Source organism: Thunnus albacares, chromosome 24 (genome assembly GCF_914725855.1).
Source record: "Thunnus albacares chromosome 24, fThuAlb1.1, whole genome shotgun sequence".
NCBI lineage: Eukaryota > Metazoa > Chordata > Actinopteri > Scombriformes > Scombridae > Thunnus > Thunnus albacares.
Window position 1 is genome coordinate 13,075,232 of NC_058129.1, and position 25,428 is coordinate 13,100,659.

The following is a 25,428-nucleotide window of genomic DNA, read 5'->3' on the forward strand; positions in this document are numbered from 1 at the left end:
TCTCTCCTCCCTCCTTCTCTCCCTTCGACCCAATTCTCCACACACACTACAATCATCTCACCCTGTGCCTGCCTTGTATCAGCCGTGCACCGTGACGGCTGCTGCGCGTCCGTTTGTGTGTGTATATTGCGCATGCTGGTGTGTATGTGTGTGTGTGTGTGTGTGTGTTCACCAGTAGTCTGCTCAGTATTCTCAAAACACACTCTCCCCTCCTTCTGCGACTCCCTGCCTTCCTTTTTGTCATTCTTCTCCTCTCCTGATGTCTCTCATCCGTCCATCTTGACTCCCCCATTCACTCTTTTAGTCCGTTCTACCGCTCCTCCACCTTCTCCCAGTGATCACTACTTGATGCGCACTTTCGTTCGTACGCACATCGCCGCCTTCTCCTCAGCGGCACTGGCTTCAACTCTGAAATATAAACACTGAATGAATACACTCAATCCGTCACTCAATACAAACCCCCCTTTCTATTTCCCCATCGTTCCTTTTTTTTCTTTCTCTTCCAACCGTTCTGTTCCCAGTCATTTCTCCCTTTCTCTCTCCCCCCCCTCCCTCCCCTCCTCACTCTTTTGCTCCCCTCCTCCCGCGCTGACTGAGTAAGTGCTGCAGCATCAGTGCATGTGTGTATGTGTGAGAGAGAGCAGCAGAGAGAGAGAGAGAGAGAGAGAGAGAGAGGAGTGTGTGTAAGCGGTGTGTGTGAGCGCGAAGCACCGGGGATCCTGAGCCTGGAGGGGAGCCGTGTGACGAGAGGGGGGCTCTTCTGCCTGTGGATGTATGTGCCAGGACACCGTTTTTTTTTTTTGCAGGCGAGCGTACGTGTGCATGAATGTGTGTGTGAGTGTGTGTGTGTGTGTGTGAGAGAGAGACAGTGAGTGTGGGCATGCCAGCGTGCGTGTGTGTATGTGTAACAGTGTCGTCGATCAGCGACGGGCTCTTCGCATTATGCAGCCGACGGTGCTCATCACACTTTGAGGACTGACTCATCTAGACCGGGCAGTGGAGACAGAAGAGACGAAAGAGAGAGAAAGACAGATGGATGGAAAGACAGGAAGACAGTTTTAGGCTCTTGATGCTCTGGGTCCCTCTAGACCGTCCAAGGGTCTGTTCCATTTGTGGGGCGCCAGTAGCTTCACACTACCACCCCCCTGTTCCCCCCCAAATTGGAATTGCAGACACACAGCCAGACAGGTAGCCAAAATTTGCCAATAAAAAGAAAAAAAAACACAGAAAGGAAAATATTTCCCCAGTCGTCGTCTGACTTGAAGGAGGGTTTCCAGTTTGTATCTGCTCTGCAGACTCGGACAAGAGGGTCTCCTGTCTCTGCGGGGTCTTTTTTCGCTTGACATCGTTCTTTATTCGGGGGGGGGGGGGGGCGTGGGTTGCAGGATCCTATCCCGGAGCCGAGGGGGGAGATAAGAGGCTGGCAGACGAGACGGGACAGACGCAGGCATGGCTCGCCTCAACTGGTGCCTGGCTGCCGTCATCAGCTGGGGCAAGTTCCTCTTCGCCTGCTTCTTTCCTCTGCGGGGGGCCAAGCGAGACAAGGTAAGACTTCTTTGAGGGGGGTGGGAGGGTGGGGGGGGATGGGATGGGTGCTTGGAATGGGAGACTGAGAAGGGGTTCAATGGAGTTAGAGGACGAGTTCTGCACGTGTCGTCTTTCATGTTTCACTGCAACCCATGGGGGCGACTTTCTCCTAAATCCCCCCCCCCCCCCAAAAAAAAAAAAAACATCCGGAATTCTCATCCTGCATGAAACATACATCAGGATGGGCCTCGTTCTCAATCAAACCACTCAACCATTACATGCATAGTGCCGGCTTTACCTAAACCAACCAAATGACGTAGCTGTGAAAACGAGCTTGGCGACTGGTCATGGACCATGAGCTCTGGAAGACTGGTTGGTGTCCCTCTAAGAGCTGATTCAAGGTCAGTGTTACATCTCCAAGTGGTCTCCAGGCAGCTGCTCCAGATAAAGATGATGGGGGGACCATTGGGAGAAGATTTTGGATTTTGCCACTGGTGCACTTGCAGCAACCACCAGGAGCAAATGATACTTGCTCTTGATACATAGGGTCACCTTGCTTTCACAACTGCAGAATTGTAATGCACCATTATTGGGGGTTTGCGTATTCCCAAGAAAGAGCTCTCCATTCCCCCCCATTCATCTGCTGCCATTGCATATCATGCTGTATTTGCTCATTTTTGAAGGGGGGCGGGAGGCGGGGGGGGGGGGTGAGTCTTTCATCCCTGCGCCATATTTCGCTGGTCGTATGGCACATGTGTACAAGCAAGAAAGGCCAAACGGAGTTCATTGAATGTTATCAGCTGAACACACACTCTGTTTTCTTTGTCTGTTTCCCCTGGAGCCAATGTTATTAGCAAAACCTGGACTGCAATCTTTGCTTTTTTTTTTTTTGCTTTTCTATAGCACATAATCAATCATGTGTAACAACTCTAGTATGTCTAAATGGCATTATTTCCTCTTACACAGTCCAACATGCGCACATACACACACTCGAGGACACCAACAACTGTGCCTGAGGTGATCATCTGATGAATGGGGATAGGTGGGATCAATTTTGGAGGTGATTTTTTTTTTTTTTTCCTTGCCGTTTTTCAAGCATCTCTAGAGCAAAGAGAGACCTTTTTTTATTGCAATTGTCCTTAGATTAGTAACGCCTTACCAAATCAGCGTAATGCACTGCATCCTCAGCAGTTTTTCAAAATAATCTGTCCCCTTTTGACACCTTTTGGGGCTATTCATGTGCCCTCGTATCCTTCGTTTTTCATTTTTATCTTTGGCTAATTCTCCATCATGAAAAGCTTTGATCCTGGACTTAAATCGGTCAAAAGCTTTGAAACTTAATCACCAAAGTGAACGAGTGTTGCAGTGCTGTAACTCTACCTCGATCTGCCAGCTCTCTGCCGTTGCGTATGAGAACCGTTTTGGGCAGCCGTGGTGTTCTAAAGTCTGGCAATGATGGGATTTTTTGCTCGTGGTGACGCCGTATAGCGTGCAGTGCTGCAGCCGCCCGTCACTTCAAGCCCCAACACCCTCCCACCAGCACCAACACCAGCAGTACCAGCCTCCCCCCCCCCCCCCCCACCCAAACCCCCCCACCCCCCCCCACCCTCCCGCCCCATTGCCGCAGCTCCTTATCTCTACACCCGCGCTCAATCCCACCACACTCCCCCTGTCGCACTCTCTGGTATGTGTGTGTGTAAATGTGTGTGAGCTTGTTGGTGCCTTTGCAAACACACTCATTATATATCTCCTCGACCCTATGCAATGAATACCCAACCCTTTATGTTCGTTCAGTCACAGCTTTTGCTCAGCCTGTCTTGTCAGCACTGGCTTTCCCCCCCCCCCCCCTCTTCTCCTCATTGTCTTTCAATCCGGGAAGAGCATTTCCTTTTCGTTAGATTTTTTTTTTTCACCATAAGAAAAGGGCTCTTATATGAAACCACCAATAAATCGATGTGGTGAATGAACAATCTTGCACCATTTTTCAAATTGACCTCAGCCGTAACGTTATAGAGAGGGCAGTTCAGCCACATCGTCCACAGTGATGCACTTATATTGTTAAAATGGGACAAATGCTCATCACCAGGGATGCACCCTTGTTCAGGTGTGGATACTGATATTCACCCTTGCTCCCTATACTCTGGAAGGAACATTCACGCAGCCCTCGTGATGAAAATATTATTGGATCAATGCAAAAATCTCCCTCTTATCAAGTAATTTGTCTTTTCTTTATAATCAAATTGAGTACAACTTCTTTCTAGTGCAACTCAACTTGTTCCAAAATCAATTTTAATTTTTCTTTTCAAAAGTTAATCATGTCTTCCTTGCTCTGTGATGACTTCATGAGATGGCTATTAAAGTTCTCGCCACTTCTTTTTAGCCTGTCACAACAGCACTACTATATTTGTTAAGTAACCAATAGGATGGCCCCTTTACTACCGTAGCATGTTTTGGAATATTTTGCAGGATGGAGGCTAAGTGAGCCCTTTTATTAGCCAAAATAAATGATTGTTTTGTCTCAGAACACTTTTTGCAGTGTACACGACAACCGTTCAGTCTGTTGCTGCTCTGTCGCTCCAGCTGCAGCACTAGAGCTCGTCACGTGACCGGCTGGGAGGTGAAAGTGGAGAGGTAAGGCTCTGTGTCTTCCCTCCAAGGACCGCTGTGAGGTGTTCAGTTTCCATGGCAACGAAGCTCACACAGTCCCGCACGATAGGGCCGGGTTACGACAGGAGATGGTACTGGGAATATTGTTGGTATGTGAGTGTGTGTTTGACTGTGAATATGTGGTGTGTAAGAGAGAGAGATGGGGAAAAGAAAAAGAGAGGGGTAGAGGGATGATGATGATGTGTAAAGGTTTGTTACTATGGCGACACTATGGCGATACTATGGAAGGGTAACCTGCTCCTTTCCTCTCCTCACATCCTCACATCTCATCCTCCTCTTTCTTTTCCTTTCTGTTTCTTTAATTTCATTGAATTTCCCTTTTATTTTCTCTTCTCCTCTCTCCTCCCCTCGTCTCTTTCTTCTTCTTTTCCCTTATGTTCCTTTTCTTTTTATTTAATTTCCTCCCCTCTCCCTGCCTCTTTGTGGGTCTCCTTTCCTCTACTGATCTCTATTTTGCTTTTTGTTATTTTTTTGTTTCATGTCATTTTCTTATCCTTTTGTGTCTCTTTTCCTCATGTCTCCTCTCTTCACCTTGTGTTTCCTCTCTTTTTCTTTCCTTTCATGTCCTGTCTTCTCCACTCATCTCTTCTATCCCTCCTGTTCCTTTTCTTTTCTGTACTTTAACTTGATCTTTTTCTCTCTTCTGTCTTCTTTTCTCTCCTCTATTTTCCTTCTCTTCTCCTCCTCTTCCCTCCCCTCCCCTCCTCTCCTCTGTATTTGGTGTTTACTTGCCTCCCTATTCATTTAACTAATGTCCCCTTGGGCAGTAAATTCACATCAGGCAGCACTGCAGACAGCCAAAAGAGAAGAGGGTGATGGGAAACCTGTCCATTGAATGGCTCCTTATTCTCTCCCTCTAGATTGCCTCTCCAGCATATGCATGAAAACCTCATTCATTGCTCGTTGTATTTATCACACTCTCCCCAACTTACCTTCCACGCTGAGTAATGTCAGCCGGTCGCGGGGCGAGCGGTGTGCAGGTACCGCACCCAGAGAATTGCAGACTTCTGCCCTGAATGGCTCACTGTATTCTGGGCCGGCGTTCAGCATGATGGATGCTTTGTTATTCTAGCATTAAAGCTTTAATGTGATGGATTCTCCAGCGATAGAAGAGGAGACTGCAAATGAATACTTATCTTTTCTTTGCTTTTTCTCCTCTCTCCTCTTCTCTTCTCTCCTAGTTTTTGTTGAAGCAGTATATCTAATACAACCACAATATTTAAACATCTTGTCTGGAGTGTTTTTGCGTTGGTGGAGCTTCATGGTGATCAAATATCAGTCTTTATGTGCATTTGTCAGTGTATGTATCAAAGTTCCCACAGCATTTACATAGGTACAGAGGAACTGCTTCATAACTTTATTAGTCTGGGTTTTAATGGAGAACATTACTCTCCCATGATGAGCTAAATTCCCTTTTCTATAAGTACAATTCTGTGTGGAAAACAAAGCAGATGTGTAAGTGTGTGTGTGTGTGTGTGTGTGCCTGTGCCTGCCTGCCTGCCTGTGTGTTTTCAGTGAGCTCCGGCATGTTGCATTGGGAATAAGGGAATAAGAACCTGACCTCACTGTGCAAAAATGTTGTACTGAGAAAATACACCACTCCCAATAGCAGCCCCAAAATCAATGCTTTTTGCAGGTAGTAAAGTATCACTTAAATGGCTATTCTGGCTGCATCCAGAAGGAAAAAAAACAACATGAGATGCATGCATGAGCTGTATATTTAGATACAGTATACGAGCAATGCCTACTGTTTGAGGGTTGGTTGGAGGCCACTAGAGGCTGCTATCAACCCAGGGAAATAGTGGCTGTCATGTATCAAACGCAGGCACCAAATCCATTTAAAAAACAGTTCAGGAGTTAACACGACGGCTATAGCACAATCAGTAGCATTCCCAGTGTGTCCTGTTTGCTGACATTATGTTAATACAGTACACACAGAGGCAGACACACACACACACACAAACACATACACAGATTATGTGTCAGGTTAGCCTATGGATTGAGGTAACTGTTACAGTGGAAGTGATGGAGTGCAGCAGGGATCAATAGAGGGTGTTTTCACAAAATGAATTGGCTCTTAGCCCTTTATGGATCTGACTGTGGAGTGATGTAATGTGCCCGCACTGCTGATATAATGTTGATTCAGTGCCGTGCTTTATATGGACGCACACATGCAAAAAGGCAATCCCTCACACATGTGCTCATGAATGTTTGCACACATGCATGTAAGAATATTCAGCACATGCACACACAAAGGACATGGGAGCGAGAACATTGTAAGATATCACTAGTTTACATCCCACAACATCGATTTTATAAGATAAAAGTTAATTAACATGTTGCAATCATAGAATGGACAAATATTTACACATTCACATATTCATTCATATATTTATAATCAATGCAAGAATCTGGAACATGATGCTTTTGTAAAATTTTAACACAGTTCAAATAAATTCACCCGTCTTATAAAAAACTGCTTTTGGAATCAGGTTAAACTGATCCGACATCAGTTTTCAGGGAGCTTAAAGACTCAAAAGCTGCATTGTAACCTACAGCGGTGGAGCATTTGGCTCTGCAGGGCTGGTTGCTGCCATCGCAGTACTTTTCCAACAGCCTGGTCTTGCTTCACTGATGATACACAGAGATGGGTATTTTAAAAATGAGTCATAATGTTACTAACTGGTCTGAAAAGACATAAAACGAACTGAAAACATTAACGTTTACAGATATACTGGAAGAGATTTTTCTAAAAATCACTACACATCTGTATGGTGAAGTCAACTTTTATAATTTGATGAAATTAAAGTAACACCCCACCAATTTTCCACATGAAGTTCAGTTTAAATGTCATGGTGGGTACTAGTCAGCCTGTGAAAAAAACATATAAAAATCTAAGAATGCAAGCCTGATGTTAATGTGCCTTTCACAAGTTTTCCAACTTTATGGAAAAGTAAATTGCTAGAGTAGCACTTAAAATGTTCCAGGTAAGATGCAGGCAGTCATAGAATAAATAAAGCACAAAAAGAACGGCGCAATTTGCATTTTTTAAGGCTGTTATGACAAAGTTCTTTGAATTTTCCTGCAAAAACAAGACTGCAAGAAAGATAATGCACACGTTGCCACATGGTCATCCTCGTGGCGTGTGCATGATGTTCTGTTTGCATCTGTAATTGCAATATCTGTCTACCGCGGTGACGTAATATTTTCTCATCGTCCCACCGTCTTCTCCGTTAAGTGCCTGTTCGTTTTTCATTGTTAGCAGTTTTGTCCGGCCGTTCGGCTGTGTCACGGCAGCTGGTGAGTCCTGCAGATATTTTGAAGCAGGAGAAGAGAAGAGATCTGGAAACAGGAAGGGGTTGCCGATGAAAAATTGAAGTGACATTAGTGCAGACATGAGCGAGCATGCTTGCGGAGGAGAGGTGGAGGGAAGGAGAGGTGAGGTATGCAATGCAAGGAAGCCAAGGGGGTGGAGGGGTGGTCAATGAATAGTGTGTGTGTGTGTGTAAAAGGGGTAAAGATAGAGAAGGGAAAGGAGGGGCTAACAAGGATCATTTGAGGCGAGGGGAGTTTTGGGAGGGAGAAAAATAAAGGCCAAGACTCACCTCCCCCCTTTCCTCCATGGAATAAAGTTACCACACTTCAAGAGGGACAGAGAAAAAAGGCAGAAGTGAGTGAGCGAACAAGAGAGAGACAGAGAGAGGGAGAAGGAGCATGAGTGGAAGAGGTAGAGCAAGCAAGCAAGAGAGGGAGGGAGCTCAGATGAGGGAGACTGACTAAGGCCATCAGAGAGGGAAAACGAGAGCAGCATTCCCTTCCCCACCTTCTGTGCACCTCGCACGTCTGGCATGGATCTGTGTCGCCAAAGCCTGCCTGGAGCCGCCGGGAAATTCTGGGAGTACCGTGGATTTCTGCCGTGAGACGGAGAGCCCCCCCCACCCCCTCTCCCTCCCTCCCCCTCCTCTCCTCTTCCGAGTGGCACTTTTTACCTTGTCAGGATGCCCTCCGTCTCTCTGTCTCTGCCCTCTGCTTTGGCAGGGAGGGCCAGGACCTGGGTTTGCCTCTCCTGCATGTTTTGGGTAAGAGAATTGCAGACAAGGATGAATACAGGTCTCAGCCATCAGCTAAAGGTCATAATGGAAAAAAAAAAAAAAAAAGAAAAAGTGCAGCACTTTTTGATGCAGTTCTGCAAGTCTATGTAAGCAGATTGTATTTCTCCTATCCAAAGTGGCATGAAGCTAGATAGAGGTGTGCACAAACCTACATTAGTCAGGTTTATGATTGACTAATGGCTTTTTCTCTGCTCACAGCTTCATCGAATGTTCTGAATGACCTTCCCTGATGTTGTTAAGTGGGCGGTTATGTTTATGTGTGAAGTGTAAAGAGGTGACAAGTTCATGGTCAAAGGTTCTTTATTGAAATCACACCACAGCAGCACCACTGTTCCCTTTGACTCTTGCATGTGTTTGATGTTTGTGGATCTTAGAGGAGGAAGGAAAGTTTGAAGTTTTTTGAGGTCTGGTTCAGAATTTGTTCAAAAATCTGGACACTACATTCCTCCACAAACAGGACATCCTTCATCCTTTGGTCACTAGAAGTCAAGTGCAGATGATTCCTTTCTCATTCGCCGACCGTGCGTTGTATAGCTTGAGAGCATGGCAGGCGAATGTACAGTAGCTGACTCTGTTCCGTGATCCGGGCAGGACTAATCTAGTTGACTGCTCTGTGGCGACTCGCATCGGCGTGTTCTTGCGTCAAGTCCACGCGGCCTCGGCACTAGAGCTATTTCTGTTCTCTCCTGTATAATTTAATCTGCTGCTGCTCGCTTCTCCTTCTATCTGGGGCTGAGTGAGTGTGTCAGGAATCGGGGGCTTTCCAAACAGCATCAGGGCTATCCAGATTGAAAAAAGAACATATAAAAGTCACCTACGCTCCTCTGGACACACATGAACATGCATGTGGACTTGGAGATGTGAATTTGGACATAAGAACTTTTTTTTCCCCTTATATTCGCACATAGATTCAATGTTTTGGCCTGCTATGTATTTTGTGTTTGAAAAATCCTTCTTCTTCTACATGTGAAATATGCCTTTTAGAGGCTCTTAAACCGCACAATCATATTAGGATGAAATACTGCAGGTGTTTTTATGTTAACATATTGCCATAGGACACATTACCTAGCTTTTTATGCACATAGCTGCAGTGTAACACCATCTTTGTTGGAGAAGTAAGAGGATTTATTGCTTTTTTTTGTTGTGTAATGTATACACAGTGTGTAATGATTGCACCCAAGTGTTAAATGAGGCATCTGCCCTACTTTTCTGTAGCTTGCAGTGGAGGAGAGAGCCATTTAGATGCAAGGGGAAAGAGGCAGGGTGGAGGAAAAGCTCCCACGCAGTTCATATGCAAAGCAAGATATTGAGTTGTCCAGATGCGAGACTTCCAAACCGTCATTATCACCCTTCAGATGAACAAGGCAACAAAAAAAAACCGAGATGAACATCGAAGAGGAAGGAGAGGGGAAAGACTGATGAGTGTTGTGAGGAGTGACATCAGCAGAGAGAGGAAGAGTAACGAGCAGAGGCTGAGTGACGTGCGAGAAACGGGTTCTAAGAAAGCTCCTCAAATACATGCTATTAATAATGTATCAGCCGCATGCACAGAGAGAGAGAATATTAGATTTGACATGCTGACAGAAACAGCCACAAATGCAGGCTAGTTCCTACAGTGCTGGCCAAATACTTCTGCAAGCTCACTACTGCTCTACAATATGCTAAGCAGCTCTGCTATGAATAACAACTGTTATTTGACACAGCACCGGCAATATGTTTTTTTTACATATTCGCTGAAGAATTTCCTGCCAGTGTTTCCCCGAGCGCTCCATCAAGTCCTGGGATTGTGTTCGTGGTATTCTGCAGTGTCACAAGTTTGTATACAGACCTCAGATGTTCTCTTATACCTCCATGATTCATCTTTTCTGTCTCTACTTACTGTGAAATAGTGAGACACTGTAGGAAACTTGATTCATGGTTTACCAGTTGCTAAGTAGTGCAAAGAGCCCTTTGTACTGTAACACAAACTGAAACGTTTTGTTTGTGTTACAAACTGGGTGTGTGGGTTTTTACAGGACAAGGCAGGGAGGGTCTAATGAAAGATCCTAACCAAGTTGCGTTATGGGAAGTGTAGGATCCAGTGTTTTTTGGAGTTTGAACCACACTAGAGATTAAAAGTGAGGACACCTAGGTTTTAGCATGAGTGTATCCACAGATAGATGCATTACAGCTCACTTGAATATATCACATGTTGAAGGACTGTATTACATCATGCTGTACACACCAGTGTAGATCGTTTCTCCTACCCATTCCCCAAATAACAACTTTTTTGCATGTGCTCATGCGAGTGCTTTTACCATATATCAAAGATGGACATAGCAAGGTGTGACTGGTTTGCATTGGAGCTGGTTAGAAGAAGAGTTTATGGTCAGTGTCATCTTTTCCGTTTGGAGCCAGGACCTTCAAAATAATTTCTTCGGATCTTACTCACGGAGCAATAATCTCCAAAATGACCACCAGATCTTGTTTGAGGGCCCAAATTTAGCGATTGAGAGCATAATGACTCATTGAAAACAAGTATCGACTTAGTATTTCCAGAGAGAAGTTGACGCTTTTTGAATGGGAGTCAATTGGAGCACTTAGTGTCCGTCAGTGGCATTGCACTTTAAGGTACTTCAGCATTGGCTTCAGCCTCAATCCCTCGGTCCTCCATCTTCATGGAAGTGCAATACTAAATCAGAGGAATACCCCTTTAAAACTACTTCAGCTTATATCAACTATATCACTATATACTCCTTAAATAAAAGTTTAGTATAACAAAGAAACTCCCATTTTGCATTTTAGAGGTGGAACTAGTGCTCAGATGAATCAGCTTTTCTTGACCACACTTGTTCACTGTACAGAGCTGTAGGTCTATGGGTGTATAACTCGACTGTTGACATTTTTAGATTCATGTTTGTGTTCAGAGCAGAAATTCTTACTCTAGAGAGTAGAATATATCATCATGTGCCTTTAAAATAACTTATTTTTGTTCACATTGGTTTATTCTGCTCTATTTGTTGCTGCTGTCCAGCACAAGGCAGCTGAAACACTGTAAGCCAAGATGTATGGTAGATCCATCATGTCTTCAGTTGTCTAACAGAGTCCCTTATTGACTGAACAAAATCCCCCGAGAGCTCTGAAAATCAATGAGGCTTTGATTGGACCGTTACTGCCCGCCACGCCTCTGTGTGTGTCACTTCTGTATGAGTGTGTGACCTGTTTATGTGTGTGTGTGTTTGTGTGTGTGTGTGGTCTGGTGTATATATTAGGAATGCTATTTCCCTCTGCCAATATGAATGTAGCTGCTAGCCCTGCCTGGTGATTAGCTTGCGTTGAGTGAGGAGATGCTTAAGTAATGAATCTATCCAGCATCTCTATGTGTGGGCCTGGCAGCTAATTCCCTGCAGCATCATCTTTATCTGTTTAGTTTAAAAGGACAAGCATTAGATCTCCAGGATGAAGTTACATTTGACCACAAGGTCATTTTGAAGACAAATTTTGGAAACCAACATCTTCACCCGAAGTTCGGTGCACAATATCTCTAAAATCTAGAGGATAAACTCTGTTAAAGACTGTTTTTCTGTCCACTTATGAACTACTTTTAAATTTTTATATTTTTATTTATTTGAAGGATTATAGTATAATATGAGGCAAATTTCTCTTACAGTAAAAATGAAAGATTTAAAGGGGACATATTCTGCACATTTCCACGTCTATATTTTTAATCTGGGGCTCTACTGGAATATCTTTGCATGATTTACAGTTCAAAAAACTCTTTATTTATCTCATCCTGACCCTTTACACAGCCCCTCAGTTCACTCTCTGTCCGAAACAGCTTGTTTTAGCTCCTGTCTCTTTAAGACCCCCCTTCCATTGAGCCCACTTTGTTCTGATTGGTTAGCTTCCAGAGGCTGTGTCATAGCCGTCTTCCAGCAGCTCTGGAGGCTCCATCAACAATGAAACAAACTATAATAGTAGGATTTCACTACTTTTTCTTGTTCTTTACTCGGAACTTCTCAAATACATCCACAACATGTTCGAGCTGGAATCTGATACAAAATATGCGAGTAGACAACACGGGTTCAGTTCAGTTTTATTATTAGTCATATGTAGCTTAACACAAGGTCAATGGTACAATGAGATGTGTTGGATGAGAAAACAGGTCAACTCAGCAATAAGAGCACAGTAGTCATAAAATATAGAATATAAGATGAAAAATTTAAAAAAGATGGGATGAGATGTAAATAAAATATAACACTATATATGTTTATGAAAATGAGGATTTATGTAAAAAAGTAAAGGAGACGAGTGTATACAACAGTATTGTACTCTGGTTATGTAGTAGTCCTGGTTCAATAGCAGCAGTCATGGTTGATAGTCCTTGTTTGATAGCAGAGAGTCATGGTTGATTATGCATTTTTTATGTAAGCAGTGAGGTGCAGTAAACACTAGACAGTGCAGACAAGCAGGTAAGCAAATATGCATTTTGGAATATTTTGATATACGAGTTGAGAAGCCTGATGGACTGGTGGTGAAAACTGTCTGGCGGTACATGTGGCCATGCTCCTGTATCATCTGCCAGACAGTAACAAGGAGAGCAGTCTGCGTGCTGGGTGTCTGTGGTCCTTGATGTTGCTGTGTGCCTCCTGCAGGCACCGCTGGTGGAAGATATCTTGAATGGCCAGGAGTCTGTTGCCAGTGATGTGCTGTGCCGCCTCCACCACTCTCTGTAGTGATTTGTGGCTGTGGGCAGAAGTGGGCAGAAGTTCCCGTACCAGACCATGATGTAGCCCGTCAGCAAGCTCTCGATGATGCATCTGTAGAAGTTCGTGAGGATGCTGGTATTCATGCCAAACTTTCTCAGTCTCCTCAGGAAGCAGAACTGTCGGCAAGCTTTCTTGACCATAATGTCCGTGTGTAGTGACCAGGAAAAGTCCTTAGTGATGTGCACACCAGGGAACTTGAAGCTGCTGACCCTTTGAACCTCACCCTACTGTCTCCTGTAGTCCATGATAATCTCTTTAGTTTTACGCAAACACATGGAAAGGCTGTACAGGACTTGACGGCTGTTTATGGGCGTGCTTGACGAGCTGACGTCTGCTCGTCGGCAAGGTAGAAGAAAATGTCGCAAACAAGCGTTCAGAGCACGTTGAAGCCCTGGCTTTTGACTTGCAGGGAGAATTTCTACACACATTCACAAAAAGCATAGTATATCCTCTTTAAAAAAAACAGAGAACATCCCTCTTGAGCTTAAGTCCCAATGAAAGGGCTGTTTTTGGAACACCGGCCAAAATAAAGGGTCAAGTACTCTCATGTGGCCCCATCAGCTACTGTCTTTTGTGAGGTCCTGACCCTCTGCAGTAAGCGCTGTCCAAACTCTGTTACTCCATTTTATTATGTGATCCTGTTAACAGTGTTGTGTTGTCTTCTTGGTTTGGAGAAAGATATTAAAAAGAAGTTCATTTTCCCCAGCATGTAATATTAATGATGATGATTGTGGTTTTGATGATGGATGTCCACCTCCAAATGACATGAAACTGCACTCAGACCCAGTTTTGGTTAACAGCTTCCAAAGGGACCTCAAGTCCTGTTCAGCTGCCACACAGGCTGAGTGTCCGCAGCCAGAGATCCCTCTGGCTCTCACTGGAGCTCTCTCCATGCTCCCATTTTCTAACCAATGCATTTGCACACGTGTGTATATGCATGCATGACGTGTGTTACTGTATCTCTGAGACTCAAGACTGTCCTCGGAGAGTGTAGCCATCACTCTGGCTAAACAACGCTCTGTGTATATGTGGCCAGGTGATTTATATGCGATGCGACCGGATGCCTCCCTGCAGGCCCCCGGGCCATCGCCAGCCAGCCTGCGACCCAGCTTCAGCACACTTCCCATGGGCACTGTGCACTACTCTGCCCCCTCTTCTCATGCCTGTTCTGGATCGCTGCCCATACAGTTCAGATGATGCTGTAGATCTGTCTGTAGACGAACCAAACAGAAAAAAAAAAATGTTTATGCTTGAAATAAAAGGTGGACATTAGAAATAAGGATTTAGAAGTCCTTTAAATGATTTCTGTCACAACTAACCCTGCAGAAAACCATACATATGTTCAATTTAGCAATTTATAGTTGCAACTAACATTATTTCCATGATCAATAAATGATTCATCAAATAGTGTTTAGTGGGTAAATATGTAAAATAAAGAAGTGAAAAATGGCCATCACAATTTTCTGTTTCATCTGAGTCAGTCAAAAAGTCTTAAAAATCTAGATATTCAATTTATAATGATACAATATTAAAAGAAGCACATTTGAAAAGCTAACACAAATCTGCGGCATTTATGCTTGAGAGGTAACTTGTTGATGAATTTTCTATCCATCAGCTAATCAATAATACAGTGGTTCCCAGCCTGTGGGCCAATATCCCCCCAAGATAAATCTGAGCAGTTGTGAAATAAATAAATTAATAAGAAACTTAACTAGTCACAATGTAAAAAGGCTGGTAACCTTTGAATCCATAGTTCAGCACCACTGCTGCAATATCTTAATGCATGACGATGTGCAAATTAGCAGGATGAGAAAGATGCTGTAAGGAATAATACAGACACAGCAGTAAAATATATGCATGCGCAAACATAAAGTTGTGATGTGTGTATTAACATGTAACACAAGCTAACACAGATCTGCTTACAATCTACATTTCAAAGCTTAGTTGTTTTCTTGTCCTGTACTTGCTGTACGTTTTTTTTTTTTTCCCTGAGATGGACTGAAAAATAGGAGAGCTCATTAGCGAACATGGCATTCTGAGTTCATTAGCAGCTGACTAATGATCATAAGCGGCCTAGACTTCATGATCACAGCTCATTGATCTTTGTGTCTCTCTGTCTGCACCTGGTATTGATCATATCGCACTGAACACACTCATTTACGTGCGCATACGTTGATTTGAGGCATCCATATGCCATCACACAAACATAAGCAGTGAACTAGTCATATAGACACACACACACACACACACACACACACACACACACACACACACACACGTTTGCGCAGCTATCCTTGTTAGGACATTGAATTGGCTTCCATTCATTGTGGACAGCTTAATCCAAACCTTAACCTTAACCAGGACCTCAGAAATGACGCTTTGCCTCATTAGGACCAGGCTTTAGTCCCCATGAGGACTACACACACACACACACACACACACACACACATACACAGTGTTTCTCAGCTTGCTGGCTGATGCTCGGAGGAGGGATCTGCTACAATCTGGCAACCGGCCCACAGAGTCGGTCCACAGGGATCGGCTGTATTCACCGCCATAAATAAAACATCCTGAGCTCATATCTATGTTCTTGTACACTGATCCATACTCCCATGATGTATGGCTGCGGAAAGGGAAAGGAACGTGTTGTATTGATGTCTTAAAACTGTAAGGATTCTGATTGATGCGCCACATTTTTTTTGGCTTCTTTACTTTAATGCAGTCCCCCCTTTTTCTGTGATCCTTCTAGGAATTCCTTGGCAATCCCATAACTGTGTCGATAATTCCCCAATAAACATAGCGTAACACGCTGCTTTCAGTCGCTACGCCAACTAACCTTTGTTGTTTTTCACCTGTTGTATTTTTAGACTCTACTATTTTAAAGAAAGAGTTCCAAATCATGCTTATGCATACAGCCATAACATCCTGCGCGGCATGCTTTATGGGTACTTCTGCGCTGCCAATCACTGTTGTACTCATAATCACAGTGAAGAAAGCCCCTCGGGTGTTATAACTAGAATAATGACTATCCTGATAAGAGATTTCACTCTCCCCACTGTTATTTTCCCATCGACTGTAAAATGTTCTTAAAGGCAGGCGCATGGGACAACACATCAATCAACCTGGGATTTACTGTATGGTGCAAAGTGTTTATTTAAGGGTTCTTGGCGTGAAGGATTTTAGGAACTCCTGCTTTGTGTTCAGAGTAAAGCTGGTGAAGGAAACATGATTTGGCAGCGCGGTTTCATCTAAAAACAACTTGCAGACCGGTTTTAGCTATCCTGCTAATTTCAGCCATTCGATATGCCGTCTGTATGTGGCGATGACAGATTCAGAGAGAGTTCAAGAGTGGCTGCCAGTGAGAGTTTACAGTGGGGTGATGCAAATTTTCATTAAAAGGGCATCGATTTTACAAATGTAGTTGAGTTTAATCGTCATGGAGAGTACAATATCAAAGATAATGTGTTTAAAATCTTCAAAATGAACAAAAGATCCTGTGACATTGCGTGTTTTACTGCTAGAATAAGAAAGTGAATCAAACACATAAATGCTGGCACGCACGTGTACAAATATTACAGACATCGTCCTGGTTCTCGTTTCCCCTTCTTTTAGTGTTTCTCGTTTTCTCTCGCTCTCTGTCTCACAAAGGCGCCCATTGTTCATGACAGAATTTCAATTTGGTGGAAATTGAAAGCAGGTGTGGCTCTGCTTTTTCATCTCAGGGGGTGCGGGACTTCTCTCTCTCTCTCTCTCTCTCTCTCTCTCTCTCTCTCTCTCTGGCATGTTAGTTTCTGTGGGGCCTGTTGGTCATGCTCGACTTCACTGAGTCATGTCATCCAGTGTTGTGGCTGGTTTTGGCGCTCTTTGTCTTTTCTTTTTTTTTTTTTTTTTTTTTGTACGTGTGGGTGACTCATTCGCTCCCTCTGTTAACCTCATCCATCAGCCAGGTTGTAGGCTTGTAGACACCCGAAAACCGTTCACCTTCTTTTGTCACCCACTCACTTTCTTTCACACATTATGTATCTTAAAAAAAGCCTTTACAAGATTTTACTGCAGTCTCCAAAAAGTTTTCAGAAGTTTTTTTTGAAAAGAGACTGATAAATATTTGCACCCAAGAGAACATTTAATCCTTCTGCAGAAGATAATGCAGAAAAGCATGAAAATTCAGCTCAAAAATGTTTTCAATTTCTAACTCTAATCTCCAGAGGGTTGTATATATTTCAGCATTGTTCCTCGGAGACGGTTATTGCACATTAGGGCACACTCTGACTGAGTGAATAATGGACTAAAGGGATTGTGTCAAATTACATCGTTATGCAAAATGATACTGTGCATCTTTATTCCGACATGAACCTCTCTGCTTGTTTTTAAACCGTTCTTCCAAATCATAGCAGAGAGGCTTTCCTCTCGTTGAGCTAAAAATGGAACCACATGTGGAGTTTTACATTAGAGAGTGTTGGCCATATGGGACTGAAGCTGGATATAGGAAGGTTTCTGTTGATGTGTGTGTGTGAGTGTCTGGGCCTTAGTCCCAGATGTAGTAGCTCAACATGCACCTGGCATAAACAATACATCCAGACTACAAACATTTACCCTTTTATCTAGACTCTCCTCTCTTGACCAGGTGGCTATGGTGCTTATTTAGCTTTGTTATGGGTCGAATACATTTTAGAAAGACTAGTAATAAACATAAAATATGCTCAATTGTGGTGACCTGAGCAGGGTTAAGTCCATAGAAAAGTTGTGCTGACTTCAGTCTTGTCATGTGCAGAGATCTGTTGATAAAAAACAAAAACACAGTTTGGCTAGAAAAGGGCAGAAAAACATGGTGAGCAGTTGTTGGGCTTCAAATCAATGAACTACTACCAAGGTCTAGTTATATATTTTTTGGATGAAAATTTCAAGCTAACTGCAAAACCATTTTAATGGCTCTTGGGTTGGTAAAACTGTACCTCAAAGTGCATTTTAAAATGGTTTTATTAACTTTTGTCAAGCTGTAGTATAAAAAGACTAGCTAGCCTAAATGAGAGCTTTAGTTAGAGCTCAAATTAGCTATCTTGGTCAGAACAATGGTTCAAAGAAAGAAATTGACTACTACAATCTCTTAATTAGCAGTTAGCTAAGTTACAAACTTAGCTCATTAGCTACTGGCTAGCTGCAGAGTTAAATTATAGCACCAAGATAATAGACAGCAACTTATATTACCTTTTAACAACTGCTACAATTTGTTTTAAAAGCTACCTGTTGCTAGTTAGCTACTGTGGCTAATATACATATATTCAGTAAAAACTATTATGTAAAGCTTTCAACTAGCTTCTATGAATCTGAATGATAGTTATTTTGACTGCTATCATTTGGCCACCATGGGAATAAAAGTGTCTTTCATGTTCATGTTCATGTTCATCGTGTCCTTAGTTGTACATGTATGACTGAATGCTGCACATGTAGCCTGTGTTTTGCTATCATTTATACATGCCAGGACTAATTTGTGCTCTGTGCAGAAGGACAGCGCGGTGCCTTTGAGAGCGCCCCTCCCTCTCTTTCACTCCCCCCTCCACCACCCACCCCCTCCCTCCCTGCTCCCACATCTTGGCTCTAAGTGGGGTCGTGGTCGAGGTAGCGTAGTGATGCTTTTCATTAGCTAAGTGCAACTGGGGGAGAGGAGCACAGAGCCTTGATTTACTGGACCTGCTGTCTATAAGCCTGGACACATACACACTCGCAGAAAACACCTACTCACCTCGTCTTCCATCCTTGGCTCTTAGACTGCTCGCTCTATCCCTTTATCCCCCCATTTTTTTCCCCCTCCATCTACTGTACATCCATTTTCCTTCCTGTCTATCGCTGTCTTTCCCTTTTTGTCTCTCTACATAACTCTGCTCTCCATTTTCTCTCTCTGGCCTCTCCTGGGAGTCTCCTAACACGACATAGAGGACAAGGCTTGTGGGGTATTTTTTTTTTTTTTTTTTTCAGTTTTCTGTGTTGACTTGTCTTTTTTGATGGCTGCTTTTAGATGTGCAGCACAGATGTCCAAAGTTTTTCTTTTTTTAGGAGTCAAAAACACAGCTTTTATTGAAGACCCACACCCTCAAAAGTGACTCAAAGTTTCCATTATTGAGAATAATAGTGATATTATTTAAAAAACATCTTGGCTGAGCAACTATGATGATTTCAGCATGACAGATGTCTGGTTTTCTTCATGATAATGCAGGAAATTCTTGTTTTTTCTTGATTTTGGTGACACCCTTAGTGACAAATGGCCATTACTTTGGTGTACTTTGATGAACTCTACGTGGGCTCTGCCTCACCGTATTGTATTGACGAAATGCAAATTTCAGCTTTTTCCTATGTGCTCACATTCAATCCAGATGATTTAGCTTTCATTGTCATGAAAAACATCAGCAGTGGATTTTTCCTGAAAAATTGTGATCTCCCGTAAGTTTTTAGAGCATTTGAACATGAATATTTTGATTGATTACTGTTATATTATATGATTACTGTAAAAAGTAAACATTTGTGGGAAAAAAAGAGCAGATGACTTTATCGTGAATGCTTTTTTTTTCTTGGCAAAAACAAGAACTTTTTGTTTAGGAGGCAAGTTATTTCGTACCAGATGATAAAATCAGACATGGATGGTTAAGAGACTGATGGTATTCATTAGTGAATTGGCTTTGTGATTACATGGCTAATTGTGAGCTCTAGTAACATCTTTTAATCCCTGGAAAAAAAAAGTTTTTTTAAAAAATTAGAAACTATAAGGGTCATTTCCATTGTAGAACACACAGACTAACTGTGATCTCTCTTTTTTTCTCTTTGTTGATGACTCGCCATTTTAGCTGCTGAGGCACTTTTCCCTCTTTCCTTGAAAAAAAAAAAAAAAGTTGAATCCCAGATGCTACATGGCAGACATCCAAGAAGCATTTGCACTCCTGTCATGGTGACACTCACTGTGAGTCTGTGAGCCAGGACATGTTTATACGTTTGTGTGCAAACTTGTGGTCGTATGTTTTCTTCTCTCTCTCTCTCTCTTTTTTTTTTTTTAAGTCCCGCCTCATCCATCATTCTTTGACGGGACACGTTGACCCTAGTTGCCGTGGCAGCCAGGTAACCATGGCACCTGCCTGTGACACAGCTGGCTGCGTGTGACTGGTTTAGCCGGCGGCTTTCTGCCAGGTCATCTTTAACATCAGGGCTGCGGAGTGGCACCAAGGTGCTTCAGCCACTATTTATAAACCCAGATCAGTCCACACTGCAAAAGATGTCCACCGAGCCATGTTTAGTCTCATTTTTTTGGTCTGAAATTTTTCCTTTAAGCAGTTAAAACTTTTTCTCAGTAGTTGGAAATTACTTTTTCTAATTGTTCTGTGCTGTTTTTCTTAAATTTTTTATGTGTTTTTTGTTTCTCCAGACATCAGTCAATATCTTGAATAAGACAGACTAAAGCAGGCTCCATTAGTATTTACAAAATGACAGATTTACAAACTCTAACAGATGTTTCCACTTGTCTAAAGAAAAAATAAAATATTCATGGATACTAATATGGGTGGTTTTCATAGAAGGGTAGCTGGTAAAATGTTTTTATAGCCAATGGGAAGCTGCCAGTATCTCATATTTGGGCTCACCAACATTTTTACCAGATACAGCAGTATGCAAAGTCTCATAACACTGCAAACTAACATCTATATGGTATATTTCTTATCATTTTCCATATTGTTTTCCCTTCGGATTGCCTTCTGCACTGTCTCGCTTTGTCCTGTTTAATCTGTCCATCTCAGCGATCCTCCAATAACCGTGATGGATATCGATCAGCTCAGATTACATCCCCTCACTTTAATGAAACTGTGCTTTTGGAGAAACGTCTGCGGTCTGAGTGCGTTTAAACCTGAGCTGCTATTCAATATATCAACAAACTCGTAGTCATTCATGAGATAGATAGGAGAGTGTTTTGTAAAGTGGACTCATTTCATCAATTGTTAAATGAACAATTATTGATTAAAAGCTGTTGTCAATTAAGTCTTATACAGGAGTTATCAGCATGTCTGTAGCGTATTTGTCCAGTCATATTGTTTGTCTGAAGCTACCTGTTGTAATATTCTGTGTCTGGCTCTGTGCAGCCAAGGTCAGCCATGATTCCTCTCCGGAGCTTATAGAGAGCGTGTCACAGTGTGACAAAAGCCATTAAGATTTAGGGAGATAGGGGAGTGAAAACGCTGAGAAATACAATTTTATAAAAGCTTTGAGCCAAATTGACTGCGGCATATGGAGAGAAAAAAAAAAAAAGGGTTGGGGAGCTTCAGAAAGGAAGGAAAAAATGAGCTCAAACACAGCGAAGCTAAGGATTACAAGACTCTGAGTCTGGCCTTCATCAGTCAGCCACATCACACCTTCAGTCCTTTGTAGATGCAGATGTAGAACCAGTATTAATGATAAGATTAATAATGGTAGTAAGGGAAGTAGTATTAGTGGTAGTGAAGTTAGCAGATGTGATATTTTTTGTGATGATTGCAAACTTTCTATGCGATGTAAGTGCAAACATGAATGTTCGACACAGTAATGGTCATGATTTATTGGATATGTTGCTGCTAAATGGTTGTTATCCCTCCTGATTCATTCCTGAATTACGATTAAAAATGTCCAGTGTTGCAATTCCAGCACAGTAGATACCCATTTATCTCAGAATATGGACAGAAAACACGCTTCAGAGAGAGGAAACCTATTGAATTACAAATGCTAGTACAACAGGAAAGCTGCAGGAGTTTGGCTTTCAGGGTCAGACTGTTCTGCTGAGATTTAAAGTTTATTGGTGGCAAAGTTGACAGTCCGAAAAATCAACATAGCTGCAATGAAGTCTTCTGAAACCTTGCAGGAATAGCACATAATTGAAAGTCATCACAGATAGCTCGTGTTAATTGTTCCTTGAGAGATCCATTCATTCCTTCCTTCAAGGTGACAGTTGGAACGAGGTGTCTGTTTTCAACCGAGAGCACCGAGATTTACAGTACTGCGAAGCCAAAACCCAGGCTCGGCCCAGCTGCGCAAATACACAAAGGAAATGACATCATCGTTATGACTCACCGAGGATTTTGTTCAGACTGAGGGATAGTGAAGGGAAAAGAGAGCTCAGGATGAGGTGAGAGAGGACAGGAGTTTTAGAGAGATGTTGTTCTCCTTGGTCTGACTTTGAACGACAAGAAGGAGACTGTCAGTAAAAGAAATAGAGGAGAAGAGTTTTTTTTAATTAATTTACCCCCTGGAATAGTATCCAACTAACCCCACCCTGTCTAATCTCAAATCTAATCTATGATGCCAAGCAAGTGGGAATGAAAATGCATCAATCAGACTTAAAATTGTTACAGAAATGACTAAAACAATGAGTTTTTTTTTATATTTATATGAGATTTTCAGGCATTTTTATCAAGTTCAGCTGCTTTGTCGATTTAGGCACCTTCAAAGGGAATACTAGTGACCCAGTTACAGTATTCTTGGCTCCGCTCTCTCCAGGTTAGACTAATCAAATCACTGAGTAATGTTCAGCTGGTTGGAAAGAAAATCACATTTTAACACAGCGATGCTTTGAAAGTGTTGGAAATGTCACTACATGTCAGGAATAAATTAGATAAGTCATGGAATTAATTTTGCAAAGGTCTTTGGGGATTCTTTGTTGTTTGTTCTGCCAGCAACACACACACAAATCAACAGCAACGCCACTTTCTTCTTCATCATCATCATCGTCGTCGTCGTCGTCGTCGTCATCTGCGTTTCAACCTCTTTTGCTTTTAGAAAAGACAGAAAATTGTCTGCAGGATTTCTTCCTCACAGCTCTTCTGCTCAGGTTTTGGTGCAGTTTCTAGAGCTGCCGTGCCCTCAGGCTGCTCTGAGAAATGTTCCAGCACCCTGAAGACACACATGTATACAGTACAGCACACACACACACACACACACACACATACACATAGACACACGTACACAAATACACAAGCGTACATTATTCCTCGAGTTTTTGAGGTTGTTGGCTGCTGTGAGGCTTTTTTTTTTTCGCTCTCTCTCTCTCTCTTTCTCTCCTCCTCATCATTAATTAGTCATTTAATTAGAGAACTTCAAAGTGAAAACATCCTCTGCTGGTGGGCGGACTATGTCAGTGTGTGTGTGTGTGTGTTGGTGTGTGTGTGCATGTAGAGGCTTGCAATATTGTGACACAAAATAATGTCAGTTATGAAAGATGTGAACGGATATCTGTAGCCTGCTTTAGCATTACAACAAAACTATATTTGATGGTTTAATGTCATTTGCTTACAGACTGAAAATTCACTATATTATTACTTTGCCTTGTGTGCCTTATTGACATTTTTTGAAGAAACTTAGGTCAGAAACTTTGCTTTAGAGAGTTATTGAGGGTGGTTGCAACTCGGGATTATCCATTTAGTCTATAAAATGACAGTTACAGTCTTTCAGAGCCCATGTTTACATCTTCATATTGCTTGCTTTGTTTGATGAACAGTCAAAAATTAAAAAATATTCAATTTGCAATGATATAAAACAGATAAAAACAACAAAAGAAGCTGGAAACAGCTTCAAACAATCAGTCTTTCATCCAAAAAATGTATTTTTACATCACTTTATAACCTATCAGTTATGATAACAAAGCACTTTAAGGAAGGTGTTTTCCTCACACGTCTCGGCCAAAAAGGAAAAAAAAAAAAAAAGAAGAAGAAAAACATTTCATATAACAAAGACATAAGCGAAGCAGTCAACTGAAATTTAATGCCATCAAAGACTGAGATCAAAACGCCATGTGCAGACATAGACGAATATATCATTGCTGAATACCAAATGTGTTTCCATTGGCTGTGGACCTGCTGGCATACATTCAACTGACTCTCCCGTGATCTCTCTTCCTTCCTTCCTTCTTCCCACAGCCCGACGAGCTGGAGGGCGTCCACACACACACCTTCAAGCTAAAGCCATTCAAGAAGGCCAAGAGTTGTGATATATGCAAGCAGGCCATCACCAAGGAGGGCCTCATCTGCAAAGGTGAGTGTCGGGACGTTTTTGTTGAACTTTATAAAATCTGAGCAGATGGGAGATTAGACTGAGTGATTTGTGAGCAGACAGTGGCCGGGTTCAATTCCTGGACTGACAGAGAGAGCTATTCATCCATGAATATGTTCTCCTGATTCCTGCTCAGAGTGGGCTGGGGTCAGACACAACAGGCACTGAGCCAGCAGGCAGGCAAAGACTGCTGAGCAACTGGATAAAAAATAAAAGTTACTCTCTCCTTTCATACTCAGTGGTGGAAAGTACCTAAGTATATTCACACAAGTAATGTTCTTAAGTACAATTTTTAGGTACTTTTACCTTACCTGAGTATTTGTATGCTGCTTTATACAAAGCAGACACGTGCATACAGTATAAATAGTCACACAAACAAGGGAGATTGATGCACATCTCCAGACTTAGACAGCATGGATTTGAAGTTAGTCACCCTCCACTCTTAAACTTTTTACTCCACTACATTTATCTGACAGCTTACTTTTCAGATTTTACATAAAAGACATACTGTATGATAAGCTAATAAGATATAACGCCTTGTTAAAGATTAAACCAGTGGTTCCGTGTCCCATTTCAGATGTATACAAGTTCTTAGATGTTCCACCAGTATATTTTGGTAATATAAGTGCTACAAACTGTCCCTGCACTGTTTTCCCCAAAAATCAGTTCTCAATCAGTTTCTCAACTACCCAGTTTACCTGTTTATCTCCAAAAAAATTGCCGTCATTGGCTACCAGAAACATGAAGATGCCTCACTTGTAAGAAGAGGATTCTTCCACAGGAAAGACATACACACATGTATGTTAATCAGTTTAAACTATTTAAAGATCCCCTTCAGACATGTATTAGGACATATAAAAAGACTCTGCCTGGAACAATGATATGTGTCTGATATGTGTTTTTCCACAAAAAAATGTATACGTACCACTTTTAAATCCTTAAAATGGCATCCACTCCTTCTCCCTCATTAAAAATTCCAGATTCTATGCAAATATATTTAATTTCACAAGTTTAACTGCAGGACACAAGATGTCTCCTACTTCACTGTAAAGTCCATTCTCAGTGTTTGTGCACCGGAGGCTTCAAGTTTCCACATCACGCTTGCGTAAGTTGAATATAGGACCAGGATTAGCTTCCAAACTAGTTGTGATGTCACAAATCCTGCTCATATGCCCCGCCCCTTAAAATCTGATTTTCAATGAGCTCAGAGAAACTTTCCACTTTCAGCAGATGAATGTGAAAACAGCCTTCTGGTGTCAAACTCTGCACGTACATCATTCTGCACAGTGAAACTCAAACAGTAGAAGAAAAACATATTTTTGAGT

At 42.3% G+C, this 25,428-nt stretch overlaps 1 protein-coding gene across 4 annotated transcripts in view; it reads left to right on the top strand.

Annotated features, from left to right (window-relative positions):
- Positions 1 to 1,422: 1,422 nt before the first annotated feature.
- The window catches only part of tns1a (tensin 1a), a 99,229-nt gene continuing 75,223 nt past the window's right edge, over positions 1,423 to 25,428 (top strand). For 2 of the 4 annotated variants that reach the window (XM_044344610.1, XM_044344609.1), the window contains exons 1-2: positions 1,423 to 1,545; positions 23,971 to 24,085. In XM_044344610.1, the coding sequence (XP_044200545.1) occupies positions 1,450 to 1,545; positions 23,971 to 24,085 (211 nt within the window). In that variant the 5' untranslated portion in view covers positions 1,423 to 1,449. The remainder of the gene's footprint in view (positions 1,546 to 23,970; positions 24,086 to 25,428) is intronic. The other 2 variants (XM_044344608.1, XM_044344611.1) reach the window with 1 other exon arrangement.